The sequence below is a fragment of the Myotis daubentonii genome, chromosome 19 (genome assembly GCF_963259705.1).
Source record: "Myotis daubentonii chromosome 19, mMyoDau2.1, whole genome shotgun sequence".
NCBI classification, from domain to species: domain Eukaryota; kingdom Metazoa; phylum Chordata; class Mammalia; order Chiroptera; family Vespertilionidae; genus Myotis; species Myotis daubentonii.
In genome coordinates this window covers 23,491,358-23,514,353 of record NC_081858.1, presented here as the reverse complement: position 1 = coordinate 23,514,353, position 22,996 = coordinate 23,491,358, and the positions used below count along the sequence as shown (strand labels likewise).

General features: G+C 50.7%; 1 protein-coding gene across 2 annotated transcripts in view; it reads right to left on the bottom strand.

Annotated features, from left to right (window-relative positions):
• Positions 1 to 22,996, bottom strand: part of MYO18B (myosin XVIIIB) — a 174,024-nt gene that overhangs the window by 123,304 nt on the left and 27,724 nt on the right. For both annotated transcript variants that reach the window (XM_059675770.1, XM_059675771.1), the window contains exons 12-16: positions 18,932 to 19,076; positions 6,656 to 6,829; positions 4,523 to 4,613; positions 2,396 to 2,588; positions 1,135 to 1,215 (exon numbers count right to left, since the gene is read on the bottom strand). In XM_059675770.1, coding sequence (XP_059531753.1) covers positions 1,135 to 1,215; positions 2,396 to 2,588; positions 4,523 to 4,613; positions 6,656 to 6,829; positions 18,932 to 19,076 — 684 coding nt within the window. The remainder of the gene's footprint in view (positions 1 to 1,134; positions 1,216 to 2,395; positions 2,589 to 4,522; positions 4,614 to 6,655; positions 6,830 to 18,931; positions 19,077 to 22,996) is intronic.

Sequence of the window (22,996 nt, the reverse complement as noted above, 5' to 3'; positions counted from 1 at the left end):
AGGCTGGCGGTACCTTCCGCAGAAGGCTGTGTGAGGATTTCACACAGGAAAGCGCCGTGTAAATGACACATTTCTAGATGCACATGTGGCTATATGTATGTGTGCACAGCCCAACATGAAAGGATTTAATCCATCCTCATCGCTTCCTCCTAGAAGTCTTTAGATTTTTTAAAACTAAAATCCTGAGGCGGGAGGAGAAGTGCCCAAACTATGTTTCCGAGGAGATGGTGAACCTGGTTCAATAGCACAGACACGGAATTTTAAATCTAGCCCCGAGCCTGAGACCATCCGGGCAATGCTTATAATTCTGCACGTGGGAAACAGAGGCCGGGGGCATTGAGGGGCTTATCCGAGGGCCCGTGATGAGCTGACATAACCAATAACCACGCTGAGTGGTTACGGAGGAAATGTGGTATGTATGGTGGCCCTGGTGACAGGGACAGGGACTGTGGGGCCTCCCAGGACGTGAGGATTTCAGTGCTAAAGCCAGCAGGGTCCCCGGCACATCAGGACAGCGGGCTTCCCTAACTCGGAAACACTGACCCACACTCGTCAGAGGCCTAGACAAGGGACATGTCCGGGCCACATGGAGAGACATGGGCAGAACCAGAACTGGGCCCCAGGCCTCCTGTCCCTTCACCTTGCCCTTCTCTGTTGGGGTCAAAAGCGACAGCCAGCGCATCCTCGGAAGGCAGCTGTTCCCAGGCACCGCCCCGGCATCTGGGGACACCATGGCCCTTCTCTCCTCACTGCCGTGGTCGTTCCTCCAGGACTGCCCCTTCCTGGGAACATGACAGGGAGGTGGAACCAGCCAGAGAGGTGCCAACAAGCTGTATAAGCAGGTGAATGGCTGGCAGGGCTCACAAACAAGGGGGCTTTGAGGGGACGGTGCAGCCCACTGTGAGCCAGGAGAAGCCTGGGAGCCCACCCTGCCTGAATGGATACAGGAAGGAGGGAAAGAGTAGTCCGTGCTATCAAATGCCAGGAGAAATTCCACCTGCAGGACACCTACTAGGTGCCAAGCACCCTGCCAGGTGCAGAGAGCATTCACAACTCGTAGCTCAAATCTCTAAGTATTTCCACTGAAAGGCCTCGCGGTGTCCGAGAGCCCTGGTTTGCTGGGCCCCATGTTACCTGGGAGGGATGCTGATCCACAATGGCCACCGTGGTCCCCGGGGATGGCTCCGGGTGGTCAAACTGCACGGGCAGGCCTTCCTGGAAAGTCACAGAAATTCAAGGTCAGTTCCATCCATGAGCTGAATGAACGGGATAGAAAACTGCTGGAAGAGGCAAGAGAAGTGAGGACTTTCCTCACCCCCAAGACCAGAAGAGCTGCTCAGGCAACCCAGAGACTTGTAAGCAATAAAGAAAGGTTATTTTTAAAGCCATGTATTTTCAGGGAATTTATTAGGCCGAGTCACCATGGCAAATGGTAACTGATACAAAAGTATTATTTCTATTTTACATGTGAAAAAAATCGAGGATCAGGGAGGGTGAGTGACTTTCCTAAGGCCACACAGCCCATGAATGACAGAGTTCAGACCCCAGGTCTCATCAATGTCTTTTCTTTGAGATTTATCCATGTTGATGCTTTTGTTTCTTGCTCTGTGGGCTCCAACAAAAGAAATGGCGGTAATTTGAGAAACCCATTACCTATTGAAAAAAATATATACAGGCATTTCTAATATTTTGCTCTTAGCACTTGCTGGAGTAAAGGGGTCTCCTTCAGGGAGGAAGGAGGAAGCAGACCTCCAGGTGCTGGCAATGCTCCACTGCCCCCCGGGCGGTAGGTGCATGAGGATGTTCGTTTGGAGCAATCCACTGAGCAGCTCACTTCTGACTTATGTGCTTTTCTCGTGTCGCTGTTGTATCTCAATATAAACTTTGTTTTCTAGTGAGAAAAGGGCTGGCAGGAACAAGCCTGCACGCATTTCCCGGTTCACACCCGGAGTCTCTCTAGGTGCCTCCTAGAAGGGGACTGGCATCTGCCACTCGAGGATGTTGCCACACTAGGATCCGAAGAGCACACCCACTTTCACCCAGCAACACGGCAAAAGGCTTTCCACATCGGGGAAGATGCAAGCTCAACGTCAGGGGAGGATTTAGCTTCGGTGAGGTGGCAAAGAGGAACGTTCAGCTCAAAGAAGGGGCAGCTGTGGGAACAAGGCCTGGGGAACCCCACGTTCCTTGGTGTCTCTGGACTGAAGGGACAGGGGGCCATGGGTGGAGGCTGGGAGCAAGGGAGAAGGGGGCGTGGCAGAAGCCTGGGAGCCAGGCCTGGAGTTAGGGCTTTTTGTTCAGCGATGAGCCAAACAGGATGCAGTCAAAGGCTACGGAGGACCAGGCCTCACACCGTCCGCTGCACCCTGGTGAAGGCCCCCTCCGCCTGCCATACCTCCCGGTAGCGCTCCAGCGTGGAGGCGAAGGTCCGCTGGTAGAAAAGCAGCTGCAAGCGCTCGTGGGTGTAGTTGTGGCACAGCTCCTCGAAGGTGGCGGCCCGGTCCTTGCCCTGGTGCCGGGGGTTTTGAAAGCCCGGAGAGTCTACCACCATGATGGAGGCCATGGAGAGGTGATGGGAGGAGAAAGATCTGGGGAGAGAGGGGAAAGGTCCCAAGATGACATGGCATCTGAGAGCCCCAGTGATCCAAGCCGCCAATGCCATCACAGAGATGGAGAAACTGAGGCAGTGTGCTGCGTGGTTTTGCAGATCCAACGGCTCTACTTTCAAAGCCAGGCTCACCACTTACAGGCTGTGTGACCTGGAGTAAGTTACTTAACCTCTCTGAGCATGCATTTCCCCAACTGTTGAAATGATGGTAGGATGATCCCAAGGACTGTGGTAAGAATCAAAGGAGTTCATGTTTGGCAAGTGCCTCCCGCGGATACCTCAGGCCTTCAGGGAATGTCCTCCCCACCAGGCCCAGAGTGGAGGAAGGACTTGCTTCAGGTCCCCTGGAAAATTGCTATAAGTTAGGACTAGAGCCTCCTTTTCTTTCTTAGTAACACATTGCAATAGAAAAAGAATTTTGTTCAGTGCCTCTGTTTATAAAGTTCCTTCAAGCCATCACCGCCGTGGATCCTCTTGACCAATCTATCACAATGGACAGGAGGGATTATTTACATCAAAATGCAGGAGCTAAGGGACGTGGGAGATGGTCCCTTGTGGGCTCCAACCCTCGCTCTGCAAATGAGGGGCTGTGTGTCTTGAGAAAGTTGCCCAACCTCTCTGAGCCAGCCATGGAAGAGAGAAGGTGGAGCTGAACTCAGAGAGCTGTCGGAGGCTTGGAGGTGAGAGCTGTGAACACAAGGCCAGCTGCAGGGAAGTGCCTGGTGAACACTACTGCGTCTGCTCTTATCATCAGCACGACCAGCTCCACTTTGAAGGGCCCTTACTTTGAACCTCAGCTCCTCCCCGTTACCTGCCGAGATGTTCCATCTGTAAGATGGGCCATCACTGCATAGTGATGCATGAGGACTGTCAGTTAACACTGGAGAGTGAGATGCCTGCCAGGGGCTGATAAATGATGGCTGTGGGTACTATTACCACCAACTCACCACTTAATAGATGTGGCCTCAGAACAAACCATGAAGCAACTGCCCTCCATTGGCTGAGGCAGCTTCCTTGGTCGGCAGTTCATTTTCCGCCCCCAGTGCTCCTTGCTCTAAGTGAGCACAACCCCCTTGGCTTCTATACTGGTCTCAAGTGGTAATTATTCCAGGAGCGGGAGAGGGAGTGGATTCTGTGTCCTGGTGACAATGGAGGACCCCAGCTTCACTGTTGCTACGTACCAGCCTCACCCCCTTAACAGGATGTCAGAAGCCCAATTACACCTCCTTTCACAGAAGAGGGAGGCACTTGCCTGGGTTCTGGGCCCGCACCACCGGAACTGCTTAAAGATTTCCAAGGGCGGGCTCTGAGCTGGCTCATCGCAATAGGAAACAGAGGCTATGACGCCTGCAGCCTTGCAGGCACACATCCTGGCCCACTTGGAAATTCTCCCCTGGAGCTTCCCCCTTCCCAGCAGGAAATTTTAGAAAAATAAATGGATAGGGGCACTCTGGTGGGTTATTCGAAGAAAGCTGAAGGTACGAGGGGGAATACAGTCATCTCATCTGTACAATGGGCTGATGTGAATATCAAATGATACAGAGAAGTTGGATTAAACAATTAATGCAGGCCCTGGCCCTTAGTAGGTGCCCCGGAATCATTAGCTTTTATTGTTGGTGTTTAGGATCTTGATTAGGAAGAGTTACTTAATTTCCTTATTTCTCTGAATCCTCACAATGACCCTGGGGATAGAGCTCTTTTGCATTTGCAGAAGGGGAGATCAGAGAGGCGCACTGATTTGCCAACATCACACAGCCAGTGGGTGGCCAAGGTGGCATTTCAACCTGACACTGTGTGACTAAGAAAATCCACTCTCCAGCCCCCAAATCCCCTACTCTGCTTATCTGTCCGTGCTTGGGCTCGTTGTGTACCTGCAAAGAGGCTGGCTTTGTGCCAAGGAATGGCTGCAGTTACCTGTTGATGAGTGAGACCACGGCAGCAAAAAGCTCTTGGTACAGGCCCGAGGCCATCCCCTCCACACACTCCACACCCGTCATCTTGAGCCCTGGAATTGGAAAGAGGAAAGGGTCAGGATCACCACTGGCCTTAGAGAACCCCCTTCCCTCACACACCACCCCCACCTCCATCTCCCCACGGATGTCGCATACCCATGTTCTTAGGACCAAGTGTCTTATCAGGATCTCCAGGATCCTGCTCATTCCTCAGGGCTCAGCCCAAGGTCACCTCCTCAGGGAAGCCTGCCTTGATCAACACCCCATTAGGCCAATTCCTAGCTCTACCTTGCATCTTTTTAAAATTAATTTAGAGAGGTATTATTGACATACAAAAGGTTCTGCCTTCCTATTATATACACCCTGGTGAGTTTGATAATAAGTATACATCACCATAGCCATCACCTCTAAAAGCTTCCTCCCCCTCTCTGTGTGTGTGTGTGTGTGTGTGTGTGTGTACGTGATAAAAACAGTTAACATTAAGACTTACCCTACAAAAAAATGTTCATTACATAACACAGCATTGCTAACTATAGGTACTATGCTGTAAAGTTGACATACTCACCTCCTATCATCTCACCCCTCTACTCGGTCCTCTACTCTCCAGGATGTATTCATCCTGCATAAGGGAAACTGCGTACCCTCTGGTCAATATCTCTCACTCTCCCCACCCCAGCCTTTGGTCACCACCATTCTACTCTCCGCCTCTACGGCTCTGGCGTTTTCAGATTTCTGATGTAAGTGGGATCATGACGTACATTATTCAAACATGCCATTTGCTACAGCATGGCGGAACTTCGAGGGCGTTACGCTCAGTGAAATGAACCAGACAGATCTACGCTGCTTCCCCAGCACTGACACAGCATGTCCTCAGGTGTGCTTATGTTATCCACCTGTGTGGCCCCTGACCCCCGGGCTGGGAGTGACCCGAGGATGGGACGGTCTCTGGTTTGCTGGCTCCCAAACCCCCAGTGCCTGACACATAGTAGGAACTCTGAGAACGCTTGTTGTTCTCTCTTTCGGGAGGGAAATTTGGCAATTTTATATCAGACGCCATAAAATGTTCATATACTTGGACTTAATAGTGTCACTTGGAGGCTCTTATTCTAATGAAATATTCAGAGAAACGAGGATTTCTGGGTATAGATGTTCTCCTGATTGTTGATCAAATTGGCAAAAATCACTTTTTCAAAACAACTTAAATAACCAACAATAGCAAAGGGATTAATTTGTAGTCCATCCATACAAAAGAATGCTTAAAATGGGTAGAGAAGAATACTGAATGAGATGAAAAAGTGCCTACCTCCTAGGTTATGAAGAATAAAAAAGCTTACAAAACTATTAAGATACTTGTAGTCTCAATTTTGTTTAAACACACACACACACACACAGACACAGACACACACACTCATTGGTCCCACAGAAATAGCCAGCCTTGGTTAAAGTGCATTGAACGAAGTGGGGTGAGGGGGTGAGGAGTTGGGGTGGAGAGCGGAGGGTGTCAGATCACAGATCCCGACCCTTTAGATTTCTGTTCCACCCACAGAATTGGAAACACAAGTTCCCAATCTGTATGCACCGGTGCCTGGAGAAACACTCCTGCTTGTACATTCCAGGCAGCCCGCTGCAGACCCAAAGCATTTCCCATCCCTCCTTTAACTTCACCCCCAACCTGGGCCGTTGCTAGGCAACCCACAGCCTCCCAGCATCTCTCCTAAACCTGCCAGTCCCCTGCCTGCTTAACATCTACCCTGGAGACCTCAGCCTGAGAGTTTGACTCAGCCTCACAAAACAGTGTGTGCACATGTCTCACCGTGTGTGTGCGCGCACACGTGTGTGCGTGTGTGTGGTGTGCACATTTTCGTGGTGTGTATGTCTGTGTACAAGTAGGTGGTATGTGTCTTGAACATGTTTGTGATTGTGTGAGAAAAACGCATGTTTCTATGAGTGTGTGCTGTAAATTTGTGTGCACCTGGAAAGCCTGCATGTGTAGACCCTCGTTACATCCTTGGTGAACAGGTGAAGGAATGCTAGTATGTCCCCAGGAGCTGGCCCAGCGGGGACCCTGCCCACCCAGAGAGGCAGGCCTTCCTACCTGAGCTGGTCTCCTCGTCCTCGAGGCCCCGGCGGCTTGGTCCAGACGTCACTTGCTCGATTATCTGTCGCAGGTGGTGCTTGAAGGTGGCCGTGTTCAGCTCCTCATACTCACAGCCCAGGGCCTCAGCGGCGTGGTTTGCCCACTCAAACCTCATAAACTGCTTCCGGCCCACTGCGAGGGGGACAAACAGAAGTATGGCGGTGAGTCCTGGGCATGGGGTGGGTGGGCGGGCGTCCAAGAGAACCGGAGACTCTCGTACCTCCCACCCTCCAGCCACCTATCCTTAGCAGAAGCCTGAACACCGGCCCAGACCTGGGCCCCTAGCAGATGAGCCCTGGGCAGGGATCAGATTTCCCAAGAGACATGTTTATCCTACTTCCTTGACACTTGCATCCTTCACTCTTTGTAGGCAATTAGAAATATCATAGGGGACACTCTAAACATGGAATTGGGGAATGGTGAGTAAAAGTATGATTTTTCTACCCACATATTCACTTACCTATCCATCTACCCATCCACCACTTCCTGCCATCCACGTACCTATCCATTTAACTACCCACTCAGCCACAACCCAACCATCTCGCCATCCATTTATTCAACACATTTTTACTCAGTTCCTACTATGTGACAGGCACTGTGTTAGGCACTGGGAAGTCAATGATGAGCAAGACAGACAAGCTTACAGTCTACGAGGGGATGAAACAATAAACAAGTAAATAGATAAGATAATTTCAGGGGATAAATTATAGTTATATTTTTTCTCTTTGCTAAAATAAAACAGGGTGATGAGATGAAGAGAAACTGAGAAAGTTGCTAAGGATCTATGGTGGTCAGAAAGGGCTTCTACGGAGGCCATGATATGAACTGGGTTATGAAAGGTGAGAGGTGCTGGCCACACAAGGAACCAGGAAGAGCTCTAGAGGTAGGAGGAGGAGGCAGTGCGAAGGCCCTGAGGCAGAAACCAGCATGGTGTGTAAGAAAAATGCCAAGAAGGCCAGGTGGCTGCGATGTAAAGAGAGGAGGGGAGTCACCAGATGAGGCTGAAGAAGCAATGGGAGCCACTCTATGGATGATTATAAGGACATTTAAGATCAGCAACAAAGATGTTGTATGACAGGAGCAAGTCAACTGTTAAGGGGAAAGCAAACTGGAAAACCAACCCATGGTATGATGTGAACTGTGTAAATCACTCTAAGTTGCTGCAAAAAAGAAGAAGAAGAAACATCCGAATGTTCACAATTGCAGCTGAGTGGGGGATTCTGTGTTTTCCAAGTTTCCTATACCGGCTGTACACTAATTTTATAATCCACGTAAAAAAAATGAATTATTAAAACAAGTGACAGTACCATCCTTAAATAATTTTCTCCCATAGCTTATCTTCCCCAAAATGTGTTTCCATCTTTGAAATAAGAAACACAGCCGCCCACAGAGATTTCACGATCCATCAGAAAGAGATCATGGGGCCCAATTCTTCAAGCAGACACCTCGAAGAATCCGCCTGGTTTAAAGCTAAATTGGAAATCTGGAAAAAGACTTTATCCAGGACTTTGACGCCACGCGAAGAGGAGGAGCCCTGGCCCATCACTTGGGGCCACATGTTGCCACTGCTTTTCACTGAGGTCCTCCTATTGCCTGCTACTGCTGCTTCCGTTTTACAGATTATTCCCATTTTATTGATGATGAAACAGATATTCAGAGAGGTAACATGGCTAATCAAAAAGTCCCGCCACTTTCAAAAATGATAAAGAAGGTGAGGACGATGGTGGTGAGGGTAATGGTTACCACTCCTTCACCCCATTTTATTTGACATGTCATCTGTATTCAGCTCATGGCTTTGGAGCCAGAAAGTTCTGGGTAAGAATTCCTGGTATGACATGTGGAAAAGGCTCAATACGTGTTAGTCGTAGTTACTCATCATTGTCATCGTCATCAAATCTTCACAAGGGTCCCAGGAGGCAGTATTATTATTCCCATTTTATACATGAGAAAACTGACCCCGGAAAGTCACCCCAAATCAGACCAATACCAGGTGGAAAAACTACTTCCCCCAAGTCAGCCCTCCAATACCACCTGCAGCGAATGCTCTATATCCTTGTGATTCTAGAGAGGGCTTTCTTTTCAATGGACGCACTTATCCTTTTCACTTAAACACGCTGCAACAGGAAATGGTACAGCACGTACTTGAGAACCCATTTGTTGGAGGAGGTCATTGACAGAACGCGACCACCAGTTGACCCAGGACCTGGGCAATCGGAGGCTCCTCCCCCTCCCGTCCTTAGAATGTACCTTCTGCCCGCCATTCCCACACTGGGAGCTGCTCCAAGGCCCCAGCCTGGAGAGAGTGCGGTGTTGATGACAACATCTGGACTGAATATGCACTAAACTCCTTAGGCCTCTATAGAAACGTTTAAGATTCTGGCAGGTGTGGCCGCCCAAGGCACACCTCACAGGCAGGTCCCCTATTAATCCAGCGACCTACCAATCAGGAGGGGTCTGCCTCTTCCTTTTGTCTCTCCTTGCCCTCCGCATGCGGGGGGCAGGGGGGGAGCACTCTGCAAACCAACACCATTATCAGTTGTCACAGACAGAAAGTAGAACTGAATACAACACGAGCACAAAAATATCATTAGAATCTCATTAGACACCGTTACCTGGAGCCAGAGGGCTGCTCTCTCTGTTGAGAAGAAAGAGAGGCATTAAAGGCTATTAGCCCTGAAAGAGACTTTCTTCTTCCTGGGCTGGGGGGGGGGGGGGGTTGACAGCAAATTAAAGAGGTGGTAACTGTCGAGGCAGGCGATGTCCTATCCCTCTCCTGCGCCCCCCCCCCCCGTCACTCTCTAAAACAGTCCCTCACACCCCACCTGCAGTGACCTTCCATCTGAAAGGAGGAGCAGGGAATGGATGCAGCAGGACTCTAAATCCTGCCTAATTTAAGGGGCATATTTCCAAATACAAAGAACAGCATCTCACTGCTGAAATCCAGGAGGCGCACAGGGAACTTGACCAAGAAAATGCACCGTCTGCTCCCACCTCCCCGAAGGCTGGGTCCTGCACTACATCCAGCCGCGGGTCCCTCTGTCAGCTCACACGCGGTGGGCTTCCACCCACGCGATCTCGGGATCCTCTCCCTCTTCTTCAGCGAGCATCACAAAGAACAGTGACGGCGAACCTGTGACACGCGTGTCAGAGGTGACACGCGAACTCATTTTTTTGGTTGATTTTTGTTAAATGGCATTTAAATATATAAAATAAATATCAAAAATATGTCTTTGTTTTACTATGGTTGCAAATATAAAAAATTTCTATATGTGACACGGCACCAGAGTTAAGTTAGGGTTTTTCAAAATGCTGACACGCCGAGCTCAAAAGGTTCGCCCTCACTGACATAGAGCATGCGATGCTGGCCGGTAGGAAGGCGCCCTGGTGCCCCACGCGTCACCCCTTCTCTGTCTCACCCACCGAAGAAAAAGAATCAGAAATGCCCGACAGGATTACAAAGGCGACCTTAATATCCTAACGTCAGCCAAGCAGCTCCCCCAGGCCAGGCACTGAGCTGAGCCCTGAGCACCCACGGCCTCACCAAATCCTCCCTGCAGCCCTGTGAGGTCAGGGTGACTTTCCAGGGTCATGAAGCTGGTAAGCAGCAGAGGCAGGACTTGAACTCGGGCCTCCTGGCTCCAGCACGCAAGACCCTAAGCATGGCATCATGCGGAGGGGCCTCCTCTCGTAAGGGGGCACTGACCCAAAGTCATAGATGAAAAACCAAGTGCCCTTAAAGTTGCCCTTGAAAATCTCCTAAGCTGCCCATGACATACAGTGTGCATCCACAATCCCAACACAGCCAGCTGCTGTCCCAACGGGCAGCTTGCCTTCAGGGGCCGTGACCGATGCAGAAATACGTGTCTGCAGCCCCTGGCCTCACTTTCCCTTTGCCGGTCTGGCTGTGTTTATGTAAATACGATGCATATGTGATAGGGCTGCCCACCCTTGAATCTGTTTCATATGAATCTGTTTCATAAAATGATTAGCAAATAACAGTTCTATTATTCTTAGTGGCTAATGATCCGTGCATCCCGCCATGCCACTGGTGGAGGAGGTGGGGGAGGCACACCTGAGCGCGTCTACGCTGCGGGGGAGGATGGTGATGTGACCTTGGCTGATCTCCCAACGGCCTTGCAAGGTCTGCGGGCTGAGTGTTAAGCCTGATTCTACAGTAGAGGCCACTGAGTCACAGAAACGGATACAGCCCAGCGCTAAGTCTCACGGCATCTGAATAACTGAGCTACAACTCGATTCTAGGTCCCCAGAGAAAGTGAACAAAGGAGAAATGGGAAAAAGAGAAAAGAAAGGAGCCAGGGAAAGAAACGGCACTTCATTTTCTGAGCTGCTCAGATCCACCTGCAAAGGCAGGCTGTGTTTCTCTTTCCCTTTATGCTCGACACAAAGAGAGACAGAGAGAGAGGGGAAAAAATAACATGACTGTTGTCCCCTGTGCGCCATGAGTTCAATTGCTATCAATTACTGTGGCCTCCTGTATGTATTAATAACCAAGTTATTTCTCTTTCCAACAATAGCCGTGCTGGTGCTGACTTACTGAACATTAGGTGACTTATTTATAATGCTGGTCCATCGGTTCGCATGGCCTCACACCGAGGCTTACAATTCAGAGCCCCGGAAGGAGGGGCCACCTGCAGGGAAGAGATAAGCCTAAAAGGCTGTAGATGCTACAAGAAAAGGCAACGCTCCAGAGACGGACTTCCAGGGTTCAAATCCCACCTGTCTCCACTTTGAACCTCAGTTTCTTCTTCTGTAAAATGGGCATCTACCCCCATGGAGTCCTGAGAGGCCTCAATGAGATCACTTAGCAAAGGACCTGCCCGTTAAATTCTGATCCCATTCAGATTTCTGCCCAGGGACATCCAGCAAATTCCTATTGGAAAATGTAACCCTCTCAGAGGCCAGAACTTCAAGTCTCTTCCTGCTTCTTAGGACTTCTTCCTGTTCCCACTGCCCCCAGATGCCATGCTGCCCCACAAATCGGGGCCTATTGTTCCACCTGCCACGCCTGGGAGAAAGCTGCCATCTGCCCCAGGGTCTTTGTTCATCTGCACCAGGGGTCCTCAAACTACGGCCGGCGGACCACATGCAAATACAAATATTGTATTTGTTCCCGTTTTGTTTTTTTACTTCAAAATAAGATATGTGCAGTGTGCATAGGAATTTGTTCATAGTTTTTTAAAAAAAAAACTATAGTCTGGCCCTCCAACGGTCTGAGGAACAGTGAACTGGCCCCCTGTTTAAAAAGTTTGAGGACCCCTGGCACAGTCAGTGCTCCCTGTAAGGCCTGGTCAACAAGCATCTATCAACTGCTGCTCAGCTGCTCATAAACAAACAGGAATCACTGCCCACAACCTGGCAGCTGGTGAGACAACACAGAGACCACTCCCAGGGCTCTGGGGACCATGAGCAGGTGTTCTGGAAGAAGTCGGCTTGCTGAACAAATCAGTTAGGGCAGCATCCGATTAAACGCAGCAAAACGGGCTGCATTCCTGCAGGACTTCTCAGAGCTTTGAGTGTGCCAATGTGCACTGCAAATTTACAAGAGGGGAGCCTGGTTAGGGGGTCTTCTGAACTAATTTGATCTCACCTCTCTGTGCCTCAGTTTTTGTCTCTGTAAAATGGGGTGGCTCCTCTCCCAAAGGGTCATTTTCAAGATAAAAATGAGACATTGGGTGTGAAGCTGCCTGGGAGTGTCCCCAAGGAGGGGATCCACGTAGAGGAGGAAAGTCATCATGGAGACCTCAGCCAAATGGGGTCACCTTCACTCGTCACTCAAGAGGAGACTGTAGGAGCAAAGACTTGGGGGTGGGACCAGTAACAAGTCTGTGAATGACTTGCCTGAGGCCACAAAGCTAGCAGGGCAGAAGCCAGGATCAAACCCCATCACCATCATTATGATCATCACCACAATCACCATATCCACCACCATCCCCATCATCATCACCATCACCATATCCATCATCACCACCACCATCACCATCACCACTACCATCACCATCATCACCATCACCACCACCACTACCATCATCACCACTACCATCACCATCACCACTACCATCACCATCACCACTACCATCACCATTAGCAGTGCTGTTATGCTCTGTCTCTGAACGATGAGTCCAGACATTCACACTAGAGTTTTCACTGAGCCACTGCTCTCTCTCCACCAGCCACAGGTTAATGGAGTCCCTGTTGATCAAGGCTGAAAGAGACCCCAGAGCGCATCTAGGTCACCCGCGTTGGGAATGTCCTTTCTCCTCTCTGACCATCAGTTTCCTGATCTGTAAAACGGGATAACTGTACCTTCCCCAAGGGGTTGTTGAGATGGCCAAGAACTTAGTGCCTAGCAATCAGCACTGGATAAATGTTAGCTGCTCTGTGGGAAACAGAGGCCGAGAAGATGGGAGAGGACTTCGTAAGGCCAGCCTGTGAGTGAGTGGCTTGGCCAACCTGAAACCCGGTCGCTGCCCTTGTTCCAGAGGCATGGGGCTGCCAGAGAGTGCCGCCTTTTAGCATCAGCCACTCCACGGTTTTGCTTTTTTTAAAAAATATAATTGTTTACATCCCAGAGCAGCCATTTCAGCTTAATGAATGAATTCAATATGCTTAGAAAACAGCGAATAAATCCTTGCTTGTGGCCCAGAATAGGCCTGGCTGCACCAGCTGTCGGGCAGGGAGCCAAGCCACCAGCTGGGGGAGGGCGGAGGCTGTGGGGTCTGTGGTTACAGGAAGGCAGAAGGGTGGGGCTGGGCTCAGGAGGAGACAGGCTTTCGGGGTTGCTGGGTCCAAGGACAGAGCAATGAAATCTCCAGGTTGTAGGGCCGAGTGCTAATCCTCTCTTACTCAGAGATCTGTGTCAGTCTTGAGGGGCCAGAGCAGGGGTCTTTATGTTGGTGCCTTGCTGATGGGAACATGGAGGCCCCAGGCCTTGCCCAATGGGGTTCCTCTGCCTGGAGCAATTTTTTCTCAGTTTTCGAGATTGAGCTCAAGGGTCCCAGGCCCTGGGGTGGGGCTGACCATTCTGAATGTGGGGTGTCTCCTGGCTAGGATTTTCTCTTGGCATCACCAATGCCCTTGTCTGGGTTCCTCTCCATTGATCAGACTGAAATCCTGTCTTGAAAATTAAGGTTGGTATCCCAGGACAGCTGAGGACCTGCCAACCAATAGGCATAGAAGAGAGATAAGGAAGAAAGAGAGGAGAAAGTGGAGAGAGACTAGCTGAGACAGAAAGGAAGTGATAAAAGGAGAGAAGAAGGAAAGAAAGAGGGAGGAGAGGTGGAGGAAGATGAAGGGGGTTGGGCAGGAGCGGGCTGAGCCGAATAAACAGCAAAGGCCCAGGAGTCCAGAGACTCAGATTCCAGTCCCTGCACTTCTCCTGCAGCCTCGCTGAGCAAGTCCCTTCCCCTCCCTGGGCCTTGGCTCCTGCCCTGGACAAAGAGGGGCTCAGTCAGGCCTGCCAGTCTCAGCCCCTGCTCAGCATGTCGACTCTGCAGCTCTGCAGGGAGGTCCCAGGGCCAGACAGATGGGAGATGGTCCCTGGCTTCCGCCATCAGCCGGGAGGTCCCCCCGGGGCAGCTGAGGCTCTGGGGAGCTGAGCTTGCTATCTGAGGCCCTCTGCACAGAGAAGCCATCTCGCCCAGACTGCAGCTGTCCTGCTTCTTCTGACTCAATGGCTCTCAATGTCTCTTAACCCAGGGCCCAAAGAAAGAAGGCTGGTCCCACCAGCTGGGTCCCAGACACCAACCCTACTCCACACTCCTGGGGAAAATGGAGGTGTGCGCTGAGTGCTGAGCACCTGGGACAGGTGTGCAGTCGTCTCATTAGAGCCAGGAAGCAGCTGGGGTGGGGGGGGGGGGAGATGCCCCTCTCAGTTGCCGAGCGCCAGATGGAGGACTGACCTCTGCTCCCCCGAGCCCTGCCTGCTCCACGTATAAAGAGAAGAGAGGACAGGCCAAGCGTCTGTTTTGGAGTGGCAGACAGAGATGGCGGCCCCAAAGTGGAGACCGCAGGTCCACTGTGAAGTGCCACGCCTTCCTCTGACCCTCAGTGACCCAGTGCACGGCAGGCAGAGGTCCAGTTTCCTGCCACTTAGAGCTGTGTGACCCTGAGTTAGTGACTGCACCTCTCTGAGCCTGGGTTTCTCCACCTACAAACAGGAATGATAACAGCAGTGCCTACCCTAGAGACTTGGGAGGGTTAAATGAGTCAACCCGTGTAAACACCCAGGAAAATGCAAATGTTAGACTTCTGACCCAGGAGTTCCATGTCCAGGAAGCCACGCCTTCAAACCCTCCCTCATGGGCACAACCTCCACAGACAGGGATGCTCAGTGTGGTGGCTTAGACACCAAAGAGCAGGAAGCACCCTGAATGATTGGCAGGACTGTTACCTAGGCAGAGGCCCACCCACTCCAGGCAAGCCCTTGCCGTCCACAAAGAGAATCATGATGACCCCAAGTGCAAAGAGGCCAAGACTCGCTGTGAGATGAGAAGAGCAAACGGCATAGAAATGGAGATGGTGTGGACCCATCTGTGTAAAGACACCAACCAAACAACCAACCAAATATTTGTTATGTGTGCAATGTAGCCAAATGACATTTTAAAGGCCTGAATATAAGCCTATCATTTAGGTTGCAGTAATACACCCATCTCATTTCCTGGTGTTAATAACGTGCTAACTACAGCTGGGTACAGTGCCACCACGGGAAAGCTCACGGGGCTCCATGGACTGCTGTTCCGGCTTCCTGTGAGTCTGTAATTACTTCAAATCAAAACGTGGATCAGAGCCCCGGATAGTGCGAGTCAGTTGGTGGAGCTTAGTCCCGTGCGCTGAAGGGTCGCCAGTTTGGTTCTCAGTCAGGGGGCACGCCCGGGTTGCAGCTTTGATTCCGGGTTGGGGTACATGCAGGAAGCGGCCGATCAATGTTTCTCTCTCTCTCCCTCCCGTTCTCTCTAAATTGATAAAAATTTAGAAACAAATTTTAACAGGGAAAAATCCAGCCTGTCCAGGCAGTGACACTCTCCTGCGTGACCATGTCATGGTGGACCTGTCATATGCATCTGGCAACACCCATGGAATGTACAAGTCCAAGAGCGAACCCTTGTGTAAACTACAGACTTTAGTTAAGAGCAGTGTATCCATATTGGCTCTTCCGTTGTAATACATGTCACCTATAAACATTAACAATGGCCGCCTCTGAGGACGCAGGGATCTGGGGGCTGAGGGGAGACGTTGTTCATTCTATATTCTTCTCTATTGTCTCCATTTTTCACAGGAAGACAACTTCGCAGTGTTGCATATGCAGGGGCTTTAAGACAATAAAGACAGTAAAACACTTTGCAAAGTGCCACTTGAATATACAGTCATTGCCTGATGTTGGTGGCATCACTGTTGCCATTCCCACTGGCCTTTGGCACACGGGGTCTTCCTCCAGCTCGGGGAGCGACTGGCCACCTCCTCCTATCCTTGGCTGGAGTGCCCTGGTTGCTGGCTGGCGGGGTGCCCCCAGCAGAAAGCAGGGGGCTGGGCTCTTGTCATTATTGCCGCTGTCTCTCCTTCCTGCAGGTCCCCCGGGGCTCCCCGGGTTACAGCCCCATCCATTTGGGGGCTGACATCTTTATTACGGCAGGGGGGGAGTTGCCGGGCCGACTGGCAGCCTCCCTTCATCAGCCCATTACGCGGCCCCGCGTTGGGTTATGTATGGGCCTGACTGCGTCATACATCAGGCAATGGGGTCAGCAGCAAGCAAAACGGCAAACTGAGTGAAAGACACATGAATCAAACCTCCCACCAGCCTTCCGAGAAAAACGAAAGCAAAGCGACGCGGCCATCAAGGCAGGCATTGCTCATCCTTGTTACTCTTGGTTCTGAACGTTACTGTCATTTTTGTGACGTGATGATGGACAGCGGGCAGAGTGACAAATAGTCTCAGACTTCCGGGGAAAGTCCACATCATCCCTGACAGCGACAGGACCGCAGGGCAGGAGAGGATTCGAGACCCGCCTCAGTCAGTCTTGCAGACCCAAGCTTCACCAAGGAAAACCCCCCTGGATGGTGGACGGATGTTCTATTAATAACGATAGCAATGATAGCAATAATCATCACGATAGCAGAGCTTTATATAGTGTATTTATATTAAATGTTGTAAGCCTCCAGAACCCTAAGAAGCAGTCACCATCACCCCCATTTTACAGGTGAGGAGACTGAGTCTCAGAGGTCAGGAGACTCACTAATGATGCAGGAGAACCAGAACTGAACACAGGTCACCCTGGTCCCGGAGGCCTGGCCTTTACCCCCGATTGTGAGCTCTCCTGCCTCTATTCTGCTCATCAGGATGACCTTCCAGATGGAGGAACAGAGACCAGAGGTTGAACGGAGATGGGAGGATTGGGTGGAAATTAGACGGAGCTGTTAGGAGTGAGGCGAAGATCCAGGCACCCAGAATGCACCCAAGGACTGGGCCAGCTGGGTCGCCTCATAGAGGAGAAAAGCAGAGGCTTTGGAGGAAGACAGGCACTGATTCGAACCTCAGCTCCACTATACAATGCTGTGTGACCCTGGAAAAGTTGCACAACCTCTCTGGGCCTCAGCATCCTGAACCAAAACTAGGGAATTCCTTCCCTACCTTCCTGTCAGGGTTGCTGTGGGAATGAAGAGAGAACACAGGGGATGGGTGAGTGGCCCATTGCAAAGTCTAGGTCAGTGGAGCAATCTTGTCAGGAAGAGAGCCGAGGTTTCAAACCTCACCCTGAAACATTCTAGCTGTGTGATCTCTGTAAATCACCCTCTCTGAGCCTCCATTTTCTAACAACACACACACACACACACACACACACACCCCCCACACACCATGAGCCAAGTCCTGTGCTCCACATGTTTGGGCCTTGACTCACTTGATCCCCACAATAAGCCTACAAAGTTGGTGCCATCATTAACCCCATTTTATAGAGGAAGAAACTGAGGCTGAGAAAGGCCAACCCAGGATTCACACCCAGCAGGCTGAGTCCCGACGCCTGCCCATGGCGTTCTTCTTCCTCACCAGATTATTGCATGAATCTCATTGGCTCAAAAAGCATAAAAATAGGATCGGGGCTCTCGAAATAAGGAAGCCAGGCTCTCTAAAAGGAGATCATTAAAAAACACACACACCCTGATTAATGGAATATTTCAAAATGATCTGTTATGACACAAAGCGAAGACATTTATATATGACTTTGAAATTCTTAATAGCTGATTTTAGAGCAACCTATTATGAAATCTTCCAAAGCAGAATATATAGTAAGTAAATCATCAAGCAGGCCTCCCAGGCAGACTGACGGCAGCTCCTCTTAAAGTAATTTATATGCTGGGATGGGGGGAGGCTGGAGGAATTATCGCCATAATCATGTATTAATAAAATATTTATAAATATGACTTTCTCCTTTATCGTCACTGGTGGTGACAGGTATAAGTCAGGTCCCTGAGCCCACAGCAGAGGGGACGTCCCACCTGCCCAGGAGGAGGAACTGAGGCATCAAACTTCTCTGCTGACAGGTCAATAGGTGGGGGTGAGGGGCGGGGCTCCCTTGGCCTCTAGTGGCATTGGAGGCAGAGGGGGTTCAAGTGCGACAACAGAAATAGAAAGGCAGGTGCCATCTACTTGCAAGACTCACTCTCTTCCTCAACCTGCAGAGTGCTGGAGGGAACGAGCCCATGTGAGCGGGGCCGCCTTGGGACCGTCGCCTACTCAGGCTCAACAACGCGATAACTGGGTACAGGCAGTGGGGAGCACCTCCCAGATGTCTAGATAGAAGACGTCACCTTTACTCTGTGGGCCTAACCTTCTCTCCCATGTTCTAGAGCCTCTCTGCTTGGTACAGTAGCCACTGGCTAGGTGTGACCATTTAAATTTGTGCTAATTAAAACTTAATGCACTTAAAGGTCACTTTCTCAGTCGCACTAGCTGCGTTTCAAGTGCTCGGCAGCCACATGCGGGCAGTGGCTCCTGTGCTGGACGGCGCGGACAGAGAGCATCCCCATCACCGCAGAAGGTCCTGCTGGCCGGCGCTGCTCTGGAAGGTTTGCTGGAGAAACCCAGCCACTGCCTTCTCCCTGGGCTTTGCCCGGCAGCCTCCCACAGAGCAGCCCCTGACACGCAGACGATGGTAGACTCCCCCGCCCCATTTCATGGAGAGACAGCCAGCGGCCCAGGGGAGCGGGGCAGGAAGGACGTACCTTTGCAGGCCCCCGCTGCGCCCAGGTGGTAGATAGCTGCCAACACCCGCCAAATGGCTCGCTGCTCGCTCTCCGAAATGCCCAGCGTCGCCATGGCACCCTGGAGCTGGGCGAAGGCGGCCGCCGCCCTCTGCTTGTCTTCGGGCTGAGGGCAAAGGGAGAGAAGAAAAAGAGGTCATCGTGGTGGAGAAAACGCAAACTCACAATGCGAAGCCACGCTCGGTCTCGGGGGAAGTGTGTGGTCACTTTTTGGCCACAATTAAGCCGAGGACGGTTGGCAGTCATTTCTGTCTGACTTTGGAAGGCGATATGATTCTTGTTCATTCATGTGTCCATTCAGCAGATTTAGCGAGGCTCTGCTCTGTGCCAGCCTCCGGGAAGGCAAAGATGAGCAAAACCCAGAACTTGACTTTGAGGGCCTCTCAAGGTAGAAGTGGAAAGAGATTTTAAAAAGCAACTCAGTGTGAAACAGGCTAAGTGGTAGGATACGGGTATACGTGGGGAGCTACGGGACATCGGAGGCAGGAACGCACTAATGAATCCCACCCAGGGGGGCCAAAGGGAATGTCACAGAAGATGAGACCAAACTGTGATTGGAGTTCGAAAGATAAACAGGCAGGGTTGACCCACCTCATGTAATAAAGGCCCTGACACGTACAAGGAGCAACACGACGAACAAAGGAGATCTCTGGAGACAACAGATGGTCCCTGAACGTGGACACGGAACAGGCACTTTTGGAGGTGGGGCCAACAGAGAGGGGAGGAGCTGAGCATGGGGAGGCCTCCAACGCAATATTAAAGGGCATGAGCTCTACACTCCAGCCTTGACTGGCAAATACACACCCCTCCCTACACGCCTGGACCTGTGGCAGACATCACTAATCGATCAAGATCCCACAGGAAGCCCGTGAGTCCAGCTTCTTTTCGGGACATCACCCCTTGCAGCCACCACTGACTAAGCTACCGCAGCAACCGAAAGGGAACCTGTGCGCCACCCCCAGTGCGAGCGACAGGACACCGCCGAGATTTTTAAGCTGGAGGAATGAGAAAATGGCATGATCTGATGCTAATGGGTTGTAGAGCGTTATTTTTCTTTTTTAGATTTATGATCCCAATTATGTTTGATTGAATATTAAAATTAGTCTGAAACTCCCGCTCACACACCATCTGGCCAAGGAGACTCAGCCCAGAAGCCTGCAAGGCTGAGAGAAAGTAAGCTGGGGAGGAGAATTCTTTTGTCAGAAACCCACCAGCCCATAGTGAAGAACTGATTTGCACTTGGACAGAGCTCAGGTGATAAACTGTGGGCTGTTAAACCTGTCAGGTCCTTGAATTTGGTGGAGTCTGGTGCCCAGAGAGGTGGCGACGCTTGCCCAAGTCACACAGCAAATTAGTACCAGATACACAGGACTAGAATCAAGCTTTCCTGATTCCCCATCCAGACCACCTGTCCCATCCATTCGAGCCACTTCTAACTCGGAAAGAATCCTGTAAGGATCACTGACCAAGTGGGACGACATCAAAGCATGCAGGGACATTGAAAGATTCGCTGTGGAAACATTTCGATTAATAGCAAAAGCATGTTCCACTGATCCATCATATTTCCGGGCCACCACAGGACCACAAAATCCCTAGCAACCAGGAGCTCAACCTAGCAACCGCAGCTGCTCCACTGGAGCAAACAGAGGGAAGGAAGGCATCTTACCAACATGGTTATTTATGAGATTTCAAAGTAGCCGTGAAAGGGCACCAAAGAACAGTAGGAACACATTTATTATGGCTCCCACTGTCAGCCCTGAGCACTTGACTTTAAATTACAGCCAGGCTCCATCCTCTGTCACTTAGCTCATGTGAAGAGAAGAATGAGAAAACTTCCAATAAAGCTAATTTGCTGCTTTTTCTCTCCAGCCCCACCCCACGTCTCGGATGCGACCGAAGACATGGAGGGACAAAAACGACTAGGATCAGGAAGATGGTGACCATTCCTTAAACTTCTAGAGAGCCAACATCTCTGCACTGCGCCCTGATAAAGCCAGTCCTTGCACTGAACTCATGAAAAGAGAAATCGGTCAAATCAGTGGAATAAACTCAGAGCCCAAATGCCTATCCACGGGCGAATGATAGACAAAGGGTGGTACAGGTATGGAGTGCTACGCAGCAATGAAAAAGAACGAGCCACTGATACATGCAACCACATGTATGAATCCCAGAGACCCAACGTGAGTCACGACTGTTGGGTACAAAAGACCAACACGCTGCGTGATCCCATCTTTGTGGGCAAAACTAACCTACAGTTAGAGAAGTCAGGATGGTGATCCTGGGGTGGGAAATAAACCCCTGATGGGGAGGGGGCTGGAAGGAGCTTTCCTCAGGATGAGGAATATTCTAGATCTTGATCTTGTAGGTTTAAGAATATAATCATCATCGAATTGTACACTTAAAATTAGGGCACTTGATACCTTTTACTATGTTTTACTCAACCAAAAAAATATATATATTCAACACACAACATGCCCAGGGTTTATCTGATGCAATCAAAGACTCAAGGTCAACCAAAGGCTGCAGGTAATTTAGTGGGGAAAAAAATGAAATCCCAAATGTTCTGTCCACATTAAACTGGACTGTGTCTAGAGCACTCAGGGGCCAGGACTGGCGCTATGGGAGTCAAATGCTGAACACTGACTGGATTCAATGGCAAAATGGCAAAAGGAACGTCGGTGCCTGAAGAACTGGGTGAACCTCGTGGAGACCATGGAGAGGGAGGGCAGGACGGTGTCACTCAGAGCCAGGAGCTCCCCATCCAAGTGGCTCTGCCCCGTGCTCAAAACTGACCAACCCACTGATTCTCTCTCATCATTGATGTTTCTCTCTCCCCCTGCAAATGGATACCTTGGCCAGAACTCATGAGCTGAACAAGAAAACCAGATGCTGGGACAGGCTCGCCTCCCCTGCCATCGAGGTTGAGGTCTGGGCTCCTAACTCCCCACCCCCGACGCGATCATGGGAGGAAGGGTCTGAAAGAAGAATGTACTGCACATTCCAACCCCACCCCACCCCATGAAGGGGCATCAGGAAGGAGAAGGGTGGATTAAACCCGAATTTAACGATAGGGGAGCCACATCGGCTCACTCCATCCCACCCACCCACTGCAGAGACTCCACTGCAGCGGTTCTCAAAGTGGGGTCCCTGGACCAGCAGCATCAGCAACACCTGAGAACTTGTGAGAAACGCGTAGTCTCAGGTCCACCTCAGACCTACTGAGTTGGCAAATCTGTGGGTGGTGCCCAGTGGAGTCTGAGAAGCCTCCCCTGACTGAAGCCAAGCAGTTCCTCCTTTCATCTATCCTCTCCTCTCCACTGTATCCTTGCAACCTTGGGCATATTCTCTGCCCGTGTGATTGCATTAATTCCCATGTCTGTCTCTCCTGCTAGAGCAAAAATTCACGGATGAGGACCCTAGTCCCAGCACTTCCCATAGGCCTGCTATAGATGCGAGGGGTGGGGACGGGAAGGGGGTCACTCAGAAAAATGTGTTAAAATATAAACAAATGAACAAAAGAATAAACAAACAAGTGAACAAAATTGGTTTTCTTACACAGCTGAGTATCATCGCTCAATGTCCTATCAGAGGCCACAGCTTCCAGGAAGCCATCTCTGACTACACCTACCCACGCGACTCACCAATAATATTTACTAAGAATACCTGATTGAGTGACTGATTTAGGCCAAGCCTTGTCATTTCATTTAATCCTCACAATAAACGCATGAGGCAGACACAACTACTGTCATTATTTTACCAAAGAGGATACAGACGTTCAGAGAGGCTCGGTTCCATGCCTGAGGTCACATGTCTAATGAGTGTCAGAGCTGGGGTTTGAACCCAGATAGCCTGTTGCCAGAGCCCACACGCTTACCTTTACCTAAATCACTTCCTGGTTATTTTTTGTATGTCTCATCCTGGCACGCCCAGACCCTACAAAGGAACCCCTCCCTCCCCACATGACCAGCCTTTGCCAACTACAAACCCCAGTGGCAAAGGAGACGAGTCACATAGGAGATCTCTCCA